Raw genomic sequence first — 16,644 nt, 5'->3', positions numbered from 1 at the left:
GAGAGCCTGACAAACAGAGAGACAAGCAGCTGTGGGTTTGTGTCAGAGAGTTAGTGTTTATGCAGTCATTCTGTTTCAGACTACACATACGCTTTTACACGCATCATTTCCACTCAAGCTGTTCAAGTCTGGCCCTGATCGCAAACCCTTTTTCTCCTTCACCTGATCTTATTCCTCTCTTTCCCTCCTTTTGACACCAGCATCCGCGTCTCATCTCACTGAACTGTCTGTGATTATGTATGCATGCGAGCTGACTCTTCTGTCGAGAGACCACCGACCTCACACATCCGTGAAAAGGGACTCCTGACTTTGAAAACACCCTTTGTAGAGATGCAAAAGTACAACACTGAGGTAAAGACGAATGCATTTTGAGGTGTTTTCAGAAGATCGCAACGCATCAGTTTGTCACATATGTAATATGAATGTTCACAGCGAAAATTTCAAATGTTAAGTACTAACTCATTCAAATCCTCTTGCACTTTCATTAGGGTAACACGGTTTAGCACTTCTACCTGTCCCTCTGCTTCCCTCCATCACATCGCCGCTGAGCCCTCTGTGTTTTGAGGGTGAAGAGGAACAAAGCAGATGCTGAAGGTACAGAATCTTCATCTTAAAGTGAAAGTTCACTCAAAAAAAAGTTAAAATTATCACCATTTCCTTACATTCATGTCACACTCAAACCTCTTTGGAACATACAGTGCAATGTAAAAGTCTGAGGCAACTCAAAATCAACAATATCAACACTGTTGTTGCTGCTTCATCTTTATTATTATTTTCTTAACTCGTATCAATAATTTATCCTTTTTTTTTTTACTTATTGTATTATATTTGCTATTCAACTTTATTTTATATTGTTACTTCTTTATTTGTTTCCTTTTAGCTTTATGCCTAATAACATCTGGAAAATGAATTCATTGGAATCTACCAATAAAAAAAATGAACATTAAAAAAATCTTGAGGTGAAATTTTGAAGAAATGTACTTTCCTGTAATCACTCATTCTGATACACCTCCAAAGAATGGAGACTAAGGCTCTGAGCTTCAAAAAAGATGCTAGAGCAAAAGTATGAGGGTGAGTAAATAATAAAAACTTTAATTTTTCAAGTGAACTACTCCAACTGGCTACGATTTCTAAACTTTTGTGTGTGTGTACATATATATCAGCAGCAGATGTTGCAGCCGTAGTGGATCTCAGAGATATCAGTGTGGCATATGGCTGCACTGAGTGAAAGATGGCTGCTGTCAGATGGAGAGAGTGAAGTGTAGAGCTCATTTATTTACTAGGAGCAATCTACCTGCTGGAGGATGGAGAGGTGAAGAAAGAGAAAGAAGAAAGAGAAAGCAAGTACAGGTGAAGGAGAGAGAATATAGGGAACAATATTAAAAAAAGAGAAATGGAATGAGAAAAGGAAAAGGTGGGTCGGACAAGAGAAAATTGCTACCAAAGTCAACGAATCATTAGCTAAAACTGACGAGTCATTAGTCAGATTTTTCAGCAATCTTTAAAATGCTGAGAAAAGAAACCAGAATTAGAATTAAATCCCTCCATCTCACCGGCCACAACAACACCAAGTATTTCACCTCTAATGGGACCCCTCTCCTTAAAACAAGAGAGAAAAAGAGAGCGAGAGAGACGGAAAGATATATTCAGGCCCTTATTTAAGGAGATAACACCTAAAAAAGAAAGCGCATAACAGAACACGGAGAAATAGAGAGAAACACCTCAAATGTAGGCAAAAAAAAATGAGAAAGGAAACTGAGTTAAGAATGGTGCAAGGAGGAAGGAAGGAGGAGGCAATGCTGAGAAATAATAATGAGACACAGGAAGAGAGCAGAGAGGAGGAAGAGGAGAGGAAAGTTTGTCCATCTTGATTAGGATGTGTAAAACTACACATTTTCAAGACAAGCAGACTAATTAGTCTTAAGGAAACCTTGTATAAATAAGTTGATTTCAGGTTCACCTGACCCCTATCAGACAGGTTTCTTTGGGAGTGTTTACATAAAGCACTTTCTTCTGTTCTAAAACAGCTAAATGGAGCGCAGCCCAATAAAACCAGGACCTTGAGACTTTTTTATCACTGTTTTTAACACATTATCTAAACAACCTTTTTAGCAGTATCCCAAAAAATAAAAAAATGTTGCAAAAAGAAACACGCTACAACTAAAAGCATCCGTCTGAATGTCTGTGACTATAGTGCAAATTCAACAGTGTATTCAAATATTTGTTTTTTTTTTCTTATTTAAAAACCTTCCCTTCGCACACTACAATTCAAATCTTTGAGGTCAGTAAGATGATCAAAACTTTTATTTAGCATGGATGGATTAATGTCACTTTTGAACTACCTTCTGTTTTAACTTTTTGTTTATCAAAACTAAGACTAAAAACTAAGGTATTGGTTGCTAAGGTATCACAGGAATTAATTATATATTAAAATAGATTAAAATAGAAAAAAGTTATTTAAAAATGTTATAATACTTCACAATACAACTGTTTTAATGATCAAAAAAATGCAACCTGGCTGAGTATGAGACTAGAACTTACAGACTCCAAACTTTTGATAAGTATTACACCATAAACCTATGAAAAGAAGTGCAGCATATGATTGTTCGTGGATCACTGACCTCACAGAAGAGTGTCAGTTTGTCATCAGGCAGCAGGCCGTTGGCCTCATCGAGGAGGAAGTCTCGCCTTATGAACTTCTTGAACCCCCAGTCTTTTCCTTGTACGAAGCGATACGCCCGCTGGCTCTCTGCACAAAAATAAAGAAATACAGCATATTGGCACAAAAATTGATTAGGTGGAAGGAATCGAAGGAACTTTCACCACAATGTAGAACAAGCACTAATTCAGTCAGGTATTAGAGTGAGGCAAAAACAATCTCTGCGAGACATCTCATACATATCTCAGACTAATCTGAATCCAAATACTCTTTAAGAGGCTTTTCTGCCTATCTGGCAAGGTCTATAATCTTGCTCTCCATCAATTTGTGCATTATAACCAGTCTGATTATTCTGTGATTTTTCACTCTCCTGCGGTTTCTCTCAAAGCAACTTAAACATCCTTCAATTCATTTGTTTTTTTTAGCTATTATGTCCAAACCTTCACTCCATCTTGACTGCAGATGTTTCAGCTGACCCGCAGGATCAGGTTCACATAAGCAATGCTGGAAGGTATTTAGAAAATATAATAAGAGAAGAGGAAAGAGATAAGAGATAGAATAAGGAGGAGAACAAGGGGAAGAGAAAGGAAGACGACGAAGATGAAAAGGTACAAGAATAAGAATTGAAGAATCTACAAGAGAAGGAAAAACAACAAGACAAGAAAGTGAAGAAACCAAAACAAAAAGAAGACAAAGGAACAAGAAGAGAAGGATAAAGAACAAAAAAGTAGATGCTGAATCAAGATGTGCTGACCAAAATCTTATTGGAGGATTTCACCTTAGTCACTGCTTTCATACACAGAAGGGCAGAGAAGAGAAATGCATGACACAAAAAGTGAGGAAGAGCGAAAAAAAGGAGAGCTGAATAGATTCTATGTTGCACAGTGACAAGCCCACTCTATCAAGTGTGACATCCTCTCTTCCTAAGCGTTACACTCGTTCTCCAGTGAAGCATCTTTCCTCTTTTCTCTGTCCGTCGAGTGCAGCTGAGGCTCAAGTCATTGCCGGTTAATCTGCTGCTGTTTGTTTGTGTGTGTGCAGGTGTGTGTACATGGTGTGAAATGGCTGTGTGTTCACAGCTCAACTGTGACAGTCAGACATATCTACGCAATGGGGGAGCACTGGAAGGGCAACCAAAGACATGCCTCAGGAAGGCCCTTCAAATCAGAACTTATGTCACAGTTACTTTGCAATAGCTGCTGCTGGTATCCAACAGCAGAATGGTCAATATAATGATAATTATTAAGATTACTATATTTGACATATAGGGGAAAAAAAGCCAGTTTTAGAAACATGTATTTTTGAAATGTGATAATTGAGTACATGTCCTCTTCCAGTTTCTTTTTACACAGATGTAACACTACATATTTTAAAATGTATTTTAGATGCATTAACACTTTGAAAATTTGACATTCACATATTTTACAATAATGAAAATTGGGGGATAAGGGGTGTTGGGAAATGTCCAAAATTGTCACGCAAGTAAATAAATAAATAAACTAACTTTGTGGCCAAGCATTAATTTATTTGTGTTAAATTAAAACAAATTACAAATGTTGTCTTTTAGATAAGTAGAAAACTGACACATCTTACAGATTTATATAGCAAGAGTACAAGAGGTTATAGTGCAATTTAATGAGACATACATAAATAATACATCACAAAATGGTCAAGTATCAGCCAATTTATCGGTCTAAGTTATGCCTCTGCTGAAGTATTGCTTCCAGGACTGCGTGTATTGCTCATGAAATGTGATGTCTCGAATTGGACAGACAGGAGCGTTCACAGATGGCAAGTTTGATTCAGCTGCTTTAGAGAAGACGCTGATGGACCGCTGGGTAATTAACCCTCCCAGAATCAAGAACTCCTCCGTAAATCAAGTTACTTACCTATTAAACAGGAGAAGCAGAATTTCAAAACATACATTTTTAAACCCCACACCATACGGGCATGAACACACTTTACTGGTCATTTGATGACAGAAAAGGCCAAAAACAGTACTATTTCAGATGCTTAAGCATAACCCTTGACCACAGATGCACATAATGGAAGACTGAGCGAGAGAGAGAGAGAGAGAGAGAGAGAGAGAGAGAGAGAGAGAGAGAGAGAGTTGGAAAGAAGAGAGACGCTGATTGGTCTCTCGAGGAGGTCTGGGGTCAGATCAGGGCAGTGGCTAAATTTGTGCTTTCATTGGGGACGTCTAGCAACTAACCAATTGCAGGAGGGCAGGGCAAGTTCCTGTTGGCATCCAACCAAGGTCAGGCCTCTGTGGGAACTAATACACAAGCAGAAAGGAGGAGTGTTTCAGGACATCTGACAGAATACAGCTCCAATAAAAGGACTGACAGATGGATTATGCATATATAGAGGGAGAAGATAGAGTTAAAGCATTGAAATAGAAAGAGCAGTCAGTGGTAATACATATTCAGGCCCCAGCGCTGGGTTTTGGGGCACAGTGCCTAATGTCCTGGCACTCAGACGAAAGAAAGAGAGAAGGTTGCTCAGATCACAGATGCACTAAACATACACACACAGAAAGCCAGGAAGGTCAAAAGGCCAATTTCTGTTTGCCCATACTTTAAAACACATCTGTAAGCGCACAAAACTAGATGAGTTTCTGTGGACATGCATCAATTGAGTTCAACAGCAAACCATTTTAAACTGCAGCACCACAATTTCAAACTCCTTGAGAAAGACATTGAGGGTGTCAAGTAGTCTCAGCCTCAGACAAAACACCCATTGACTGCCTACTTACGACCTGATGCGTACTGCGCACACACACACACAAACACACAAAGCTAAAGTTGGCTGAAATAGCCCGTTCTAATCCAGTTGGCTTGCACATATGCATTTTCAGGTGTCAGGATACACTGGTTTTTCTACTGAAGAAGATTTCCTCATTGGATATGCCAACATTTGCAGGGACCATGGCATCCAGTCTTTGAAAGAATTCCAAGAATTATACTCAAGCCACTTAGTAGCAAGCAAATTATATCTTTTAGCAGATGGTCTTTTAGTTAGATGGTCGCTTCACCGTCTAAACGAGCAGTCCTTTTACAGAAAAGGCTATAAATTGGACAGATTTTACAAGAATAGTCAGAAGTCTGGCAACATTACACTAAAAATGAAGATATAGTGAGATCTCAACAACAACAAAAACATTTTGGACTTTTAATAGAGAGTTTAGTAACACAATGTCAGAACAACAACATGAGTAAACTGACTGATTTTCACAACAGCATCAACACAATCCTCTCGTGTCCTCTATCCTTGACACTCCTATACGAACAGACAGAGAGCAAAACACCTTTAACTCCCTAATATGATAAACCATCAGCTCTGATCAGCTTGTCTCGATCAGATCTGTAAAAATGTCTCGGGGTGGCTCTCGGCTGGACTAAGCTGCTACGTTAACCACACTATTTTACTCAATCATCCAGCTTAGTATTGTTAAATTAAAAAATATATATGAGAGCAACAAAAACAGACACAGTTTAATAGTAGGTTATTAAAATTAACACCTGCCTCCAGCTGAATGGAGATACTTTTAGCACAGATGTGACGGGTGACTTGAATTGACTTTACCAGGAACTATTTTATATAATTTTATAACTATTATAACTACTCTATATCAATGTGCATGCCGGACCTACACATCTCAATTAGCTTCAGCACATGTTGCTAAAAAACTATAAATGAAATCCCCATCCTTCTGTGACTTTACAGTGAAACCATCAGTGTTATAAAGGTTGATCTATGAGACTATTAACAGCTACAGGCCACACGGGGCTGAGAGCAACAGCAGTAAAGCTCTGTTGTGTAAATATTCATCAAACGCTCAATAGCCAATGAAGCACATTCCGAATCAATATCTGCCAGCATGCAGTCTCATCTTAATAACTACACACAGCATGCAGTGAAAGACCAGTCAACTGAGTAGCTTATACACTACCCAACATCCATCCAATCCACAACTGTGTGAATCTTTAGTTTCTTTATTAGCCCAATGCCTCTGACCTTCAGCAACTTGATTTCTAAAAGCCTGTTCACAAAAAGAGAGAGATTAACTAATTCTCAGAGAGTCTATAATATGTGGCATGAACTGAAATATATTCCTAAAACTGGTTTCATCTGTCAGTCAAACCTGAATACTGATCCTGAGAGAAGAACAGGTTCCTCTGCACCTCATCATGCCCATGACTGACTCCATAAACACAAGTCATGCTGCAGAGTCCCAGTGCCTTCTCACAGCCCTTTTAATTAAAGCACTTTACTATGTTTTTATTTCTCTCTCTCCACCTCTGCTCCCCCACCCCTCTCTCGTTCATCTCGCTCTCCCCCAGGAGGAGGCCAGGATTAAATTGGATTCTAAATGATCCAGAACCGATAGAGCAATTTCTGCTGCCATATTTTCATCCTCCGTCCCGCTTTTAAAACTCTCCCCATCAATGTGCGGTGGCTGCCGGCACTCCCACGTCCCCGGGGAAGCCCCAAGCATGTCACCCCCCTCCCCAATTCCGGAGGGGCGCTAAATGAAGAGAGCATTGAGTAGAGGAAAGAGTTGGAGGATGGGGCAAAACACAAGGAGTGCCTTCTCACCAATTAAGGTGCAGAAAATAATGAGAGACGGGGTTGTTCAACCTCTCATCTCGCTGCCACAATCTGGCACTCTTTTTTCACTCCCGATTTTCTGCCCATATGTGAGATTCTTCAAAAAGATGAGTGTGACTGCCGTTCGCACCTCAGTTTCATCTCTCCAGGCCACACGGAGCTCGCTACCTTTATTATAACATTTAATACAGGCTTGTATAAAACATGGTGAAGAACATTGGTTTTCAATGCTAATGTGCATTTGTTGTTTGTACAGCACTATACAACATTGCATTGTTTTAGTGCATTGCTGTTCACTGTAAACAAAGATAAGAGAAAGCATCTACTGTAAGTCCCTTATAAACACGGGCAGATGTTTAGTGAGGAGAGCTTTAAAGAACTCAGAAATTAGTCTGTCATCATTTACTTCATTTCCAAATCTTTTTTTTGGGGGGGGGGGGGGGGTTGGCAAAAGGTGCACAAAAGGTGAATACCCTTGACATTCTTTCAGTATAACAGAAGTGTGCTCTAAAATGACACAAAAACAGCAGCATATAGGCATCAAAAATATTGTGTGCTATATTCCATGTACTCTGAAGCCATAGAACAGCTTTGTGTAAGGAACACACTAAAATTTTATTAAAACCTTGACATTTGCCCCAGCTGCACTTGGCAAATGATTCAGTACAAAAAAAAAAGGGGTAATAAAAATATATATATATAAATCTGTCATGAATAAGACTAATCTGGTTCACGAATTTATCTCCTGATCAGTTGCAGCAGTTAAAGATTACTTAACTTTAATTAATTATTTGATTATTTTGATTATTTGAGATTATCGGTGAACCACCTAAATTTCAGTCTGTTCGTCACATAAATCTATCATATGGCTTCAAAACAGCCGTAATTTACTGTAATGCACAACATACTGAGTCACTTTATCATTCACTTTTGTTGCTTTTTATATCCAATTTGAAAACTATAGTCCTTTCATTGTAGGTGCAGTGAAAACAGTCATTTCACATTTACATTTTACAATATATGTTCCATGGAAGAAAAAAACTCATTGGGTTTGACATTAAGGTGTGTAAATGATGGCAGGATTTTGAACTTTCGGAGAGAGCAAAAACTCTTTAACTCTTTGAAAAAGTTCAATGTTTAGTTGCATACTAAATCTTCTAACCAAACACACACACACTTCTTCTGCCCCATTTCTTCTCTATACCAAATAAACTCCATGACCCTGCAAGCTACAGAGTTCACTGACCTACCACACACCCACACTCATATCGTATGCATATTGATCTGTTCAATATTTCATTTATAAATGCGCACACAACAGGTTTTAACATCCACGCCAGGATGTCAGAAATATTTTTCCTATGAGAATAACAAAACCACCTTACAGAAACACACACCCCCAGCTATGAATAATACTTGGTTTAAAAGCTGGAAGAAAAAGCAAAATCAGGCATAAAGCTGTTCCAACTGAGTGACTATAATTCAGTGCCACTGAAGGCCAAACCCTCTGAAACCCACTTGAAGGCCATGACTCCAAAAAAATCCCAATTAAAACACTGCCGCCTGCCTAAAATTTAATATTATAAGGGGAAAAGTTCACATTGGATGTTATTACTTTTCCAGAAAATACAAGAGCAATCACACTTTCAAAGGCATGCCACTCTGAGATGAACTTTGTTTCACAGGTATTCGTGTCTGTAGGATCTACAGGTCTCTAAAGGAATCAAGCCATACAGAGCTAGTCTGAAAAAAAATGCTCTCTGATTAAATAAATGTTTCATAAAACTGATTGTGATGAGTATGCGGGAACAAAATTTACTTATGCAGTGTTTTTTTTTTTTAAGGAGATCAAATTATACACTAGATTAGAGGTGGACGGCATGACAAAAATCACTGTATGAGCAATTTAACCCTTTCTCCGCCAGCATTTTTATTTATTTATTTTGCCAGCCACCGACAGCGATTTTGATGATTTTCACTCAAATTTGATGGCCTACAGTATATTTTGCTCTATGAATATTTGAATATTCAATTCACCAAAATATAACTCAAATTAACTCGTCAATGTTGGGGAAAGTGTTAAAATCACTCAAATTTATAGTTATTTTGGCTGAAAAATCTATTTAAAATGGTTTATATATTTTTAGTTGAAACTGGATGGACATGAAACAAGAGACAACTTAAATAAAGGAAGCTAAAAGCACAGTATCTACGTTATGGTACTGCTTTCTTCACTAAATAAAAAAAATATATATATATATATATATTCTTAAGAGTTTGCCATCTCACCCATAGCTTTGGTTTCCTCGCCCTTGGCATTAAGGATGGAGAACTTGAACTTTGCCCGAACCTCGCTCTTGGGACAGCTGACCAGGAGCAGATAGAGTGACAGATAATCTTTACTCTCTTCATCCAGACCTTTCGGATTCACTCGCAAACACCTGCTCGAACACAAAGAATTCTACATCAACAGCTAGACTCTGATTTATACTTAATAAAGAACTTAAAATGACAACTTAAAATAAGATGCAAATCCATGTGTGCTCCTCCCCATCTTACCATTTAAGCTTGTCATTGGCCCCTGAGGAGAAGGTGGAGCTTTTGATGACCTCGCCCATCTCCTCCCGGCAGAAGCTGAAGTTGTTGATGGTCCACATATAGGAGAACTTAACCACTTTGATCTGGACAAACACAAACCCACAAGATAACGAACAAGACACTTCATTCTTCCATTTATCCCATTCCTACATTAGATCGGCAAGTGTTGGCCAAGACCTCAAAAAGCAACACATCAAAACCACCTTTTATCTTAACATGTTCTGACAACAAACAGGATGGGTAGAACAAGGATTATAAAGACCTCAAACAAAAACGGTGGGGGAGAATGATGGCAAGATAAATGAAAGCATTAATGGAACATGTTTCACTAGTCGAGGGGATTCTGAACACGCAGGAGGGTCCTGTGAAGTCACACACACTCAGAACACAGAGAAGATAATAGCCAAATATCTTTAGACAGACATATACACAGATCCTTCAGATACATACAGAGATGTTTTCTCAAACACAGATTAGATTTCATATTATGTAATATGCCTATATTATTTATATTTATATAAAATCTTGTTTTTTTATACTTTTACTCAGCAAGGGTTTTATTGGTCAAAAGTGACAGTAAAGACTTTTATATTCTTATAAATAAATTCAGTTTCAAATGAATGCTGCTCTGTTGAATGAACTTTCTACTCAAAGAATCCTTTAAAAAATGTTTCATGGTTTCCACAAAAATATCACGCAGCACAACGCTTTTCAACATAATAGGAAATGTTTCTTGAGCACCAAATCAGCATTTCATAATAATTTCTGAAGGATCATGTAACACTGAAGACTGGCGTAATGATGCTGAAAATTCAGCTCTGCATCACAGGAATAAATTTTATACATAACAAAATAAACATTATAAAACATTCAAATAGAAAACAGTTAATCTTTTTTTTTTTACTTTTTTTTTTAATGAAAACTTGAGGGACTTTTATGAGTGTGTTTTGCTCCTTTATGAAGCTTAACTGCGCCTGGTAACTTTTTTTTTTTTCAGAATGTAAAAGAGCAACATTAACACTGTGATAAACTACTCCTTTTGTGTTCCACAGAATGAAGTCATAGGGATTTGAAAGAACATGAGTTAATTAATAAAGGTAATTTTTTACCTTTAAAATGTTATTTCAAAACTACTTCTAATTCCATTCAACATAGAAAAACAAAAAGGATGCAGATCCCACATGGGCCTGTTGATCAGGCATTTTTAGCATCGGATAAGACTTAATATGTGTCTGGGACACCAATGCTGCTACACCTGGAAGATCTAGCTTCCTGCACAATTTAGTTCCAGTCTTGCTCGAACACACCTGCCAGTAATTTTCAAGTTAGCCCATGAAGATTGATTGGCTGGTTCAGTTGTGTTGGATTAGACATGGAATTAACTCTGAAGGTAGACCACCAGAATTGAGCAGCCTTGTCTCAGAGTATATAGATTCACCTATTGACCCAGAACCCCCCCCCCCCCCCCCACACACACACACACACACACACACGCACTCACCTGTGTGTAACACCAGCTTTCGGCCACAGGGCCGCTGGTCATTTCTGCAGGAGGCGGAGGACTCGGCACCCTGGACATCGCCAGTTTTGAGCGTTGGGGGTGGGGTATGGGGAGGGTCACTACGCCAGCCACCGCAGGACGTCCCCGACAAAGCACACACACGTGATTTCTCAATCAAAAGCAAATAATGCTCATGCACACATGTGTTTTTCACAGCCGCCGCCAGGATCCGGGCAAACACTTGTGTTCAGCGTAACCCAGAGAACATAAAAGGAATACAGGCAGAACCTTGAGGTGTTTTTCAGTGAGCCGTCCAGTTCATTCGTTTTACAATCTGTAGCAGAGAAAACAGAAAAAAACAGATATTGAGAACTTATTTCAAAATCTTTAAACTTCGATTTTCAAAAACTATTTAAATTATAATCCCAAAAAAAAGTCACTCATTTCAGTTTTATGCAATCTCACAAAGTCCTGTTTGTAATCAATGAGGCTGTACACAGCACAATTAATCTCTTATTTATTATACTTATTTATATATTATATTTATATCTCTTATTTACTATTTATTTATATTGAATATCATGTCATATTTTTATATTTTATATCAAACAAACCATCACATCTTGTGTCCTGTTTGATCTCCGTCTGATTGATACGTCTACATTTACCACTGGTGTCAGAGCAAAAACCAGATTCGGAAGCACCATCAGCAACTACAGCGAGTTTAAACCAGTTAAGCTACGTGTTTATAATGCTGGAGAAAAAACTATTAATTTTTTTCCCTTGTGTGAAAATCCCTCCCTCTCTTTTCCAGGAGAAAAGCAACATTCATTATTTTATTGGCCTTCTTGTTCAATTCCCCTCAAACCTCTGAACCTTTTCAATCTTTTTTCTTCAGACCAATATATAAAGAAATAAACAGAACCTCAGGACTAATCCTTATTTTTCCTCTTGTTGCTGCTAATTAAGGAACTTTAATCGTTAGCTGGATTCACCCTAGCCATTAATGAACTGACCAGAAACACCAAACTGTCCACTCATCAAACAGTACAATAAGTCATTAATAAGGCTAATTAATGGATATAAAAACAGTCCAAGGGAAGTTCCTGACTGATAACCAATTAAAACAGAAAAGTAAATTTCTCGCTCCATAAATGACATTTATAAATGTTTAAAGGACACATGGTCAAAGAGCCTAACGGTCATGAGCTAGGTAGAAAAAATCTCTATTAAAATAAATCACTTATAGATAACTTTTTCATTTACTTCACAGAAGAGCACAATTTTCTTTGGTCAGATCAGAAAGTTATGAAGAGCTGAACATTTACCAGACACGCTGACTGGGGGACCTTTGATTTTAGCTAAACTTAAAAGAAAAAAATACAAGTACTGTCCTCTCTTTTCTCAATCTGATGCAACCTCATCACCCTTTCATCTCTCATTCCTCTCTCCATTTTTTACTGTCTTGCGCTCCCCTCTCTCCTTTCTCACTCAACCTGCACATCCCTTCGTCTGTGCGTGCGAGAGATGGAGACGTTTCTTTCCCCTAATTAGCATCGGACTGAAAAGATAGACCACGGCCCGGCAGAACCATCTGTAAATTGTGCGACGATTTGAAAAAGAGAATAAGAGAGAATATGGTGGAGCTGTGGAGTGGAAAAAATGAAGTGCAAAACAAAGTGTACGGTGGGGAGGTGAGAAAAAAAGAAAATATTAGGAGAACAAAAAGGTCAATTCAAAAGTTTCAGAGTTTCCAGAAGTACAGAGCAACTCGTCCATTTCCCAGCTCCACACTAGGGCTGGGTCATAATTAAATTATAACCCAATATTTTTCAGCTATTTAACAACACAGAAAATAGATCTCAACATTTATATATTTGCTCTGAAACAGTTTAAAATAATGATTTTTCCAATTAGCGGTAGAATCATTTTGACTGAATAGTCAAGCAGATTCAAAATGTTGAAGTAAAATCTATATAAAAATAAACATCTCGAAGACAAGGAAGAATATGTAATTATTTATATGCAGCAAAATAATAATATATAGTAATAATGCTACAAATTTATACTCTTTAATAAAATTTTATCCTTGAACAATTGATATATTTGGGTGTGACAAAAGTTTTTTAAATAAGTGTTTTATTAAAAATCAGTAATGCACCATTTTTTTATTTTTTTATTTAGCCAAAAATAAAGATTCAATAATTAAATTTTGGTAACTGGGCAAGTGAAGTGTTTATAATATATAACACTCTATAAAACATCTATAAATAGAACCGGTTGTAATAATGCTCATTGGCGACAGACCGCCCCCAACAAATTTGACATATTGCTACTTTAGCATCATTTTGGTCACAAAGCGCATCCGCACCGAAGACACAACCTGTTATGACTTATTCTCATTGTGTGCACAAAACAGACACTGGTAGTCAAAATGTCATTGGACAAGCACTAACTACATTACTGTTTTATTTTCTTTCTGTTTTCAAACATTTTCTGTTGCTGAAATTTGATTCAATTAACAATTGCATTTACAGAACTCTAACTTACCAATTCACCATATTTGATACTAAAGTTAAAAGAGACAATATAAGACAACAATTGTCACATTGTGAAATTTGACTTTATTTAAAAAACAATTGTGGTATTCACAATATTGCTAAAATTTATACAGAAAATTCACCATGAAAACAAATAATATTGGATGTATTGCCCAGGCATACTACACACACACCAAAATTAATGTTCAGAGGCAATATTCAAAACCTTGTAACTCATTATTATCAGTTAAGCCAATCTCTCTTTTTCCCCCTCCTTCCACTGTGCTATTTGTTTCTGTTGAAAAACACTTGTGGCATTTCACTCAGTAAAACAATAAAATATTAATCATTCAAGTCAGGGAACAAGTTGGTGTCCATTTGCAATTCAAATCAGCACTGACTTCCTGCCAATTAATTTCCACGTGCGTGTCTCCCATCATGTGTCTCCAATTATCTATTTTCTGAACTTCATTTCCAGTTGTCTTTGTATGCTCATCTATTGGCACTGTGAACGCAAACTCACCTTAGGCAACACAATAATCACTCACGAATCACCGATATAAAGTAGATATAGTATATATTTTTTTTATTTTAATTAATATTTAAGAAATTTGAAATCATTTGACAATGGATGTGTAAAATAAACATACTTATACTTTAGATGACAAAGTATTTTTCACTGTAACCAACAGGACACTAAGTATTCTGGGAAGTTTGTGTGCATAGGGAATCATATTTTTCAAATAAAGCCAAGGTAACATTCATTTTACATACAGCAGAGAAAATGACATGAATAGTGGGCAAATGCATAAAGCGCAGCATAATTTGAAATCAATTATTCAAATGAGTTTAAAGTTTAAAGCATTCAATTCACACAGAGCGAACGTCACACAGAGAACACGCGATCATGCTGGATACACACATCACAAGATCTCACGTCTGTATTCGAGTAAGTTTGCAAAGTTTGTGATATTAAATGTTCATTAGTCATTCAAAGATTTGTTTAAATGATATAAATGCGTATTTGCTTAATGATGATGGCAAATGAAATGAGAAAGTATTATAACATTTGCCTTTCTATTACTAATAATATAAAAGCAATTGTTATAATACTTTTTGTATACATTAATTCCTTTGTTAAACCTTTCTATCTGATTATTAGACGAACATCTATCTATATTAGACAGAACTGCTAAAGAAGACGGTGATCAAGAGGGAGAGTGTGAGCACCGTGTGTTCTCAGGTCCGTAAAATTAAAAGTCAAAATAACACTTCGCCCATGCAGAAAAACTTATCGGTCGACCACTACACACAACTCTACAGGAAATCTTAATTATTTCCAGAAAAATATAATTATTTGCAAAGTTCTAGTCTGTATCTATAAAGTTCTGGTGATTGGTTTTCAGTTCCCAATAAAAGTGCAGCATGTTCAGGTGTAATTAAGACACTTAAATGCATTCCACTTAGAAAATCTTGTGATTCTTGTGCACTTAATCACTGTAGCACACAGCACCACTATGTTAGCGTTTAGCTTAGCACCATAGGATCCACACAGGGATGAATTTAGAAGCCACCAAACACTTCCATGTTTTCTATATTTGAAGATGGTTACATGAGTAGTTACAAGTGTAAGTATGGTGGCACAAAATTTAAGGTGGCAATTTTCTAAGCGGATAAATAATTCTAACTATAACGTACTGTATGGCAGAAGAGAACTTCTCAGCACTTCGACCTCGATGTAGTAATATCATCACTCCTGAAAACTACCCTAAACTACTACCAATAATGCAGGCCTTTCAAGACCTCTTTAAATTAATTAAGACTTATGTTGTACCATTTAAGATGTTTAAAGCTTTTTTTATAACCTTATATTTGAAAAACATTGAATTTAACACTATAAGGATCCAGAGGAGCCTATTTTTTTTATTCACACACTCCTAAATGCATTTTACACATTTATTTTTAGTCACACATGCAAGCGCTTTCACACTGTCGAGCCCTGACTGATGTGTAACACAGTTCACAAACATAACTATGATAATCAAAATCCATTTGAAGTCAGAGTACAGTTTGTTTGGTTGGTGTGAACGCATTTTTTTTCCAATGGAATTCACACCCGAGTCTGCAAAAAAAGATCAGATACCCTATCAATAACAAATATATAAATTAGCATCTTTGCACACTCCTAGACACACAAATTATAACATAATATTAGGGATGCACCGAAATGAAATTCTTGGCCGAAGCCGAATAATAATGAAATGCTTGGCCGAAGGCCAAATACCGAACGCAGTGTTTCGCATTTTTTCCATTTATTTTGCCAATCTGTCACCTTTTTCAGTCCTTCTGAGTTTGCAGGTATGGACATGAGATGCAGCACTAAACAGTATCTCACTGTTGGTGCGTGTGCATGGAGCAGACAAGTACCTGCAGAATAGTTGGAAATTTTATTGCAATTTTCTGACAGTTGCTCATTTCAAAACTAACAATGTCTTCAAGATAATGAAATGGTTGAAACCCAGTGTAGGCCTACTATTTTACTACACTGAAAATAGTTAAATTTTCACAAAATACATATAAAATATAGGTAGTAACACTTTACAATGTTTGTTAACATTATTGCATTAACTAAAAATGAGCAATACATTTGTTATGGTATTTATTAATCTTCGTTAATGTAAGATAATAAAAAAATATTTAGTTCATGTTAGTATAAGTGCATTAACAATTTTAAC

At 36.9% G+C, this 16,644-nt stretch overlaps 1 protein-coding gene across 2 annotated transcripts in view; it reads right to left on the bottom strand.

Moving 5' to 3' along the window:
* Positions 1 to 16,644, bottom strand: part of spop (speckle type BTB/POZ protein) — a 66,644-nt gene that overhangs the window by 12,920 nt on the left and 37,080 nt on the right. For both annotated transcript variants that reach the window (XM_052543968.1, XM_052543958.1), the window contains 4 exons: positions 11,370 to 11,703; positions 9,830 to 9,951; positions 9,560 to 9,711; positions 2,622 to 2,749 (listed from right to left, as the gene is read on the bottom strand). In XM_052543968.1, coding sequence (XP_052399928.1) covers positions 2,622 to 2,749; positions 9,560 to 9,711; positions 9,830 to 9,951; positions 11,370 to 11,447 — 480 coding nt within the window. In that variant the 5' untranslated portion in view covers positions 11,448 to 11,703. The remainder of the gene's footprint in view (positions 1 to 2,621; positions 2,750 to 9,559; positions 9,712 to 9,829; positions 9,952 to 11,369; positions 11,704 to 16,644) is intronic.

This window comes from Carassius gibelio, chromosome A3 (genome assembly GCF_023724105.1).
Source record: "Carassius gibelio isolate Cgi1373 ecotype wild population from Czech Republic chromosome A3, carGib1.2-hapl.c, whole genome shotgun sequence".
Classification (NCBI taxonomy): domain Eukaryota; kingdom Metazoa; phylum Chordata; class Actinopteri; order Cypriniformes; family Cyprinidae; genus Carassius; species Carassius gibelio.
This window is presented reverse-complemented; position numbering and strand designations above follow the sequence as displayed.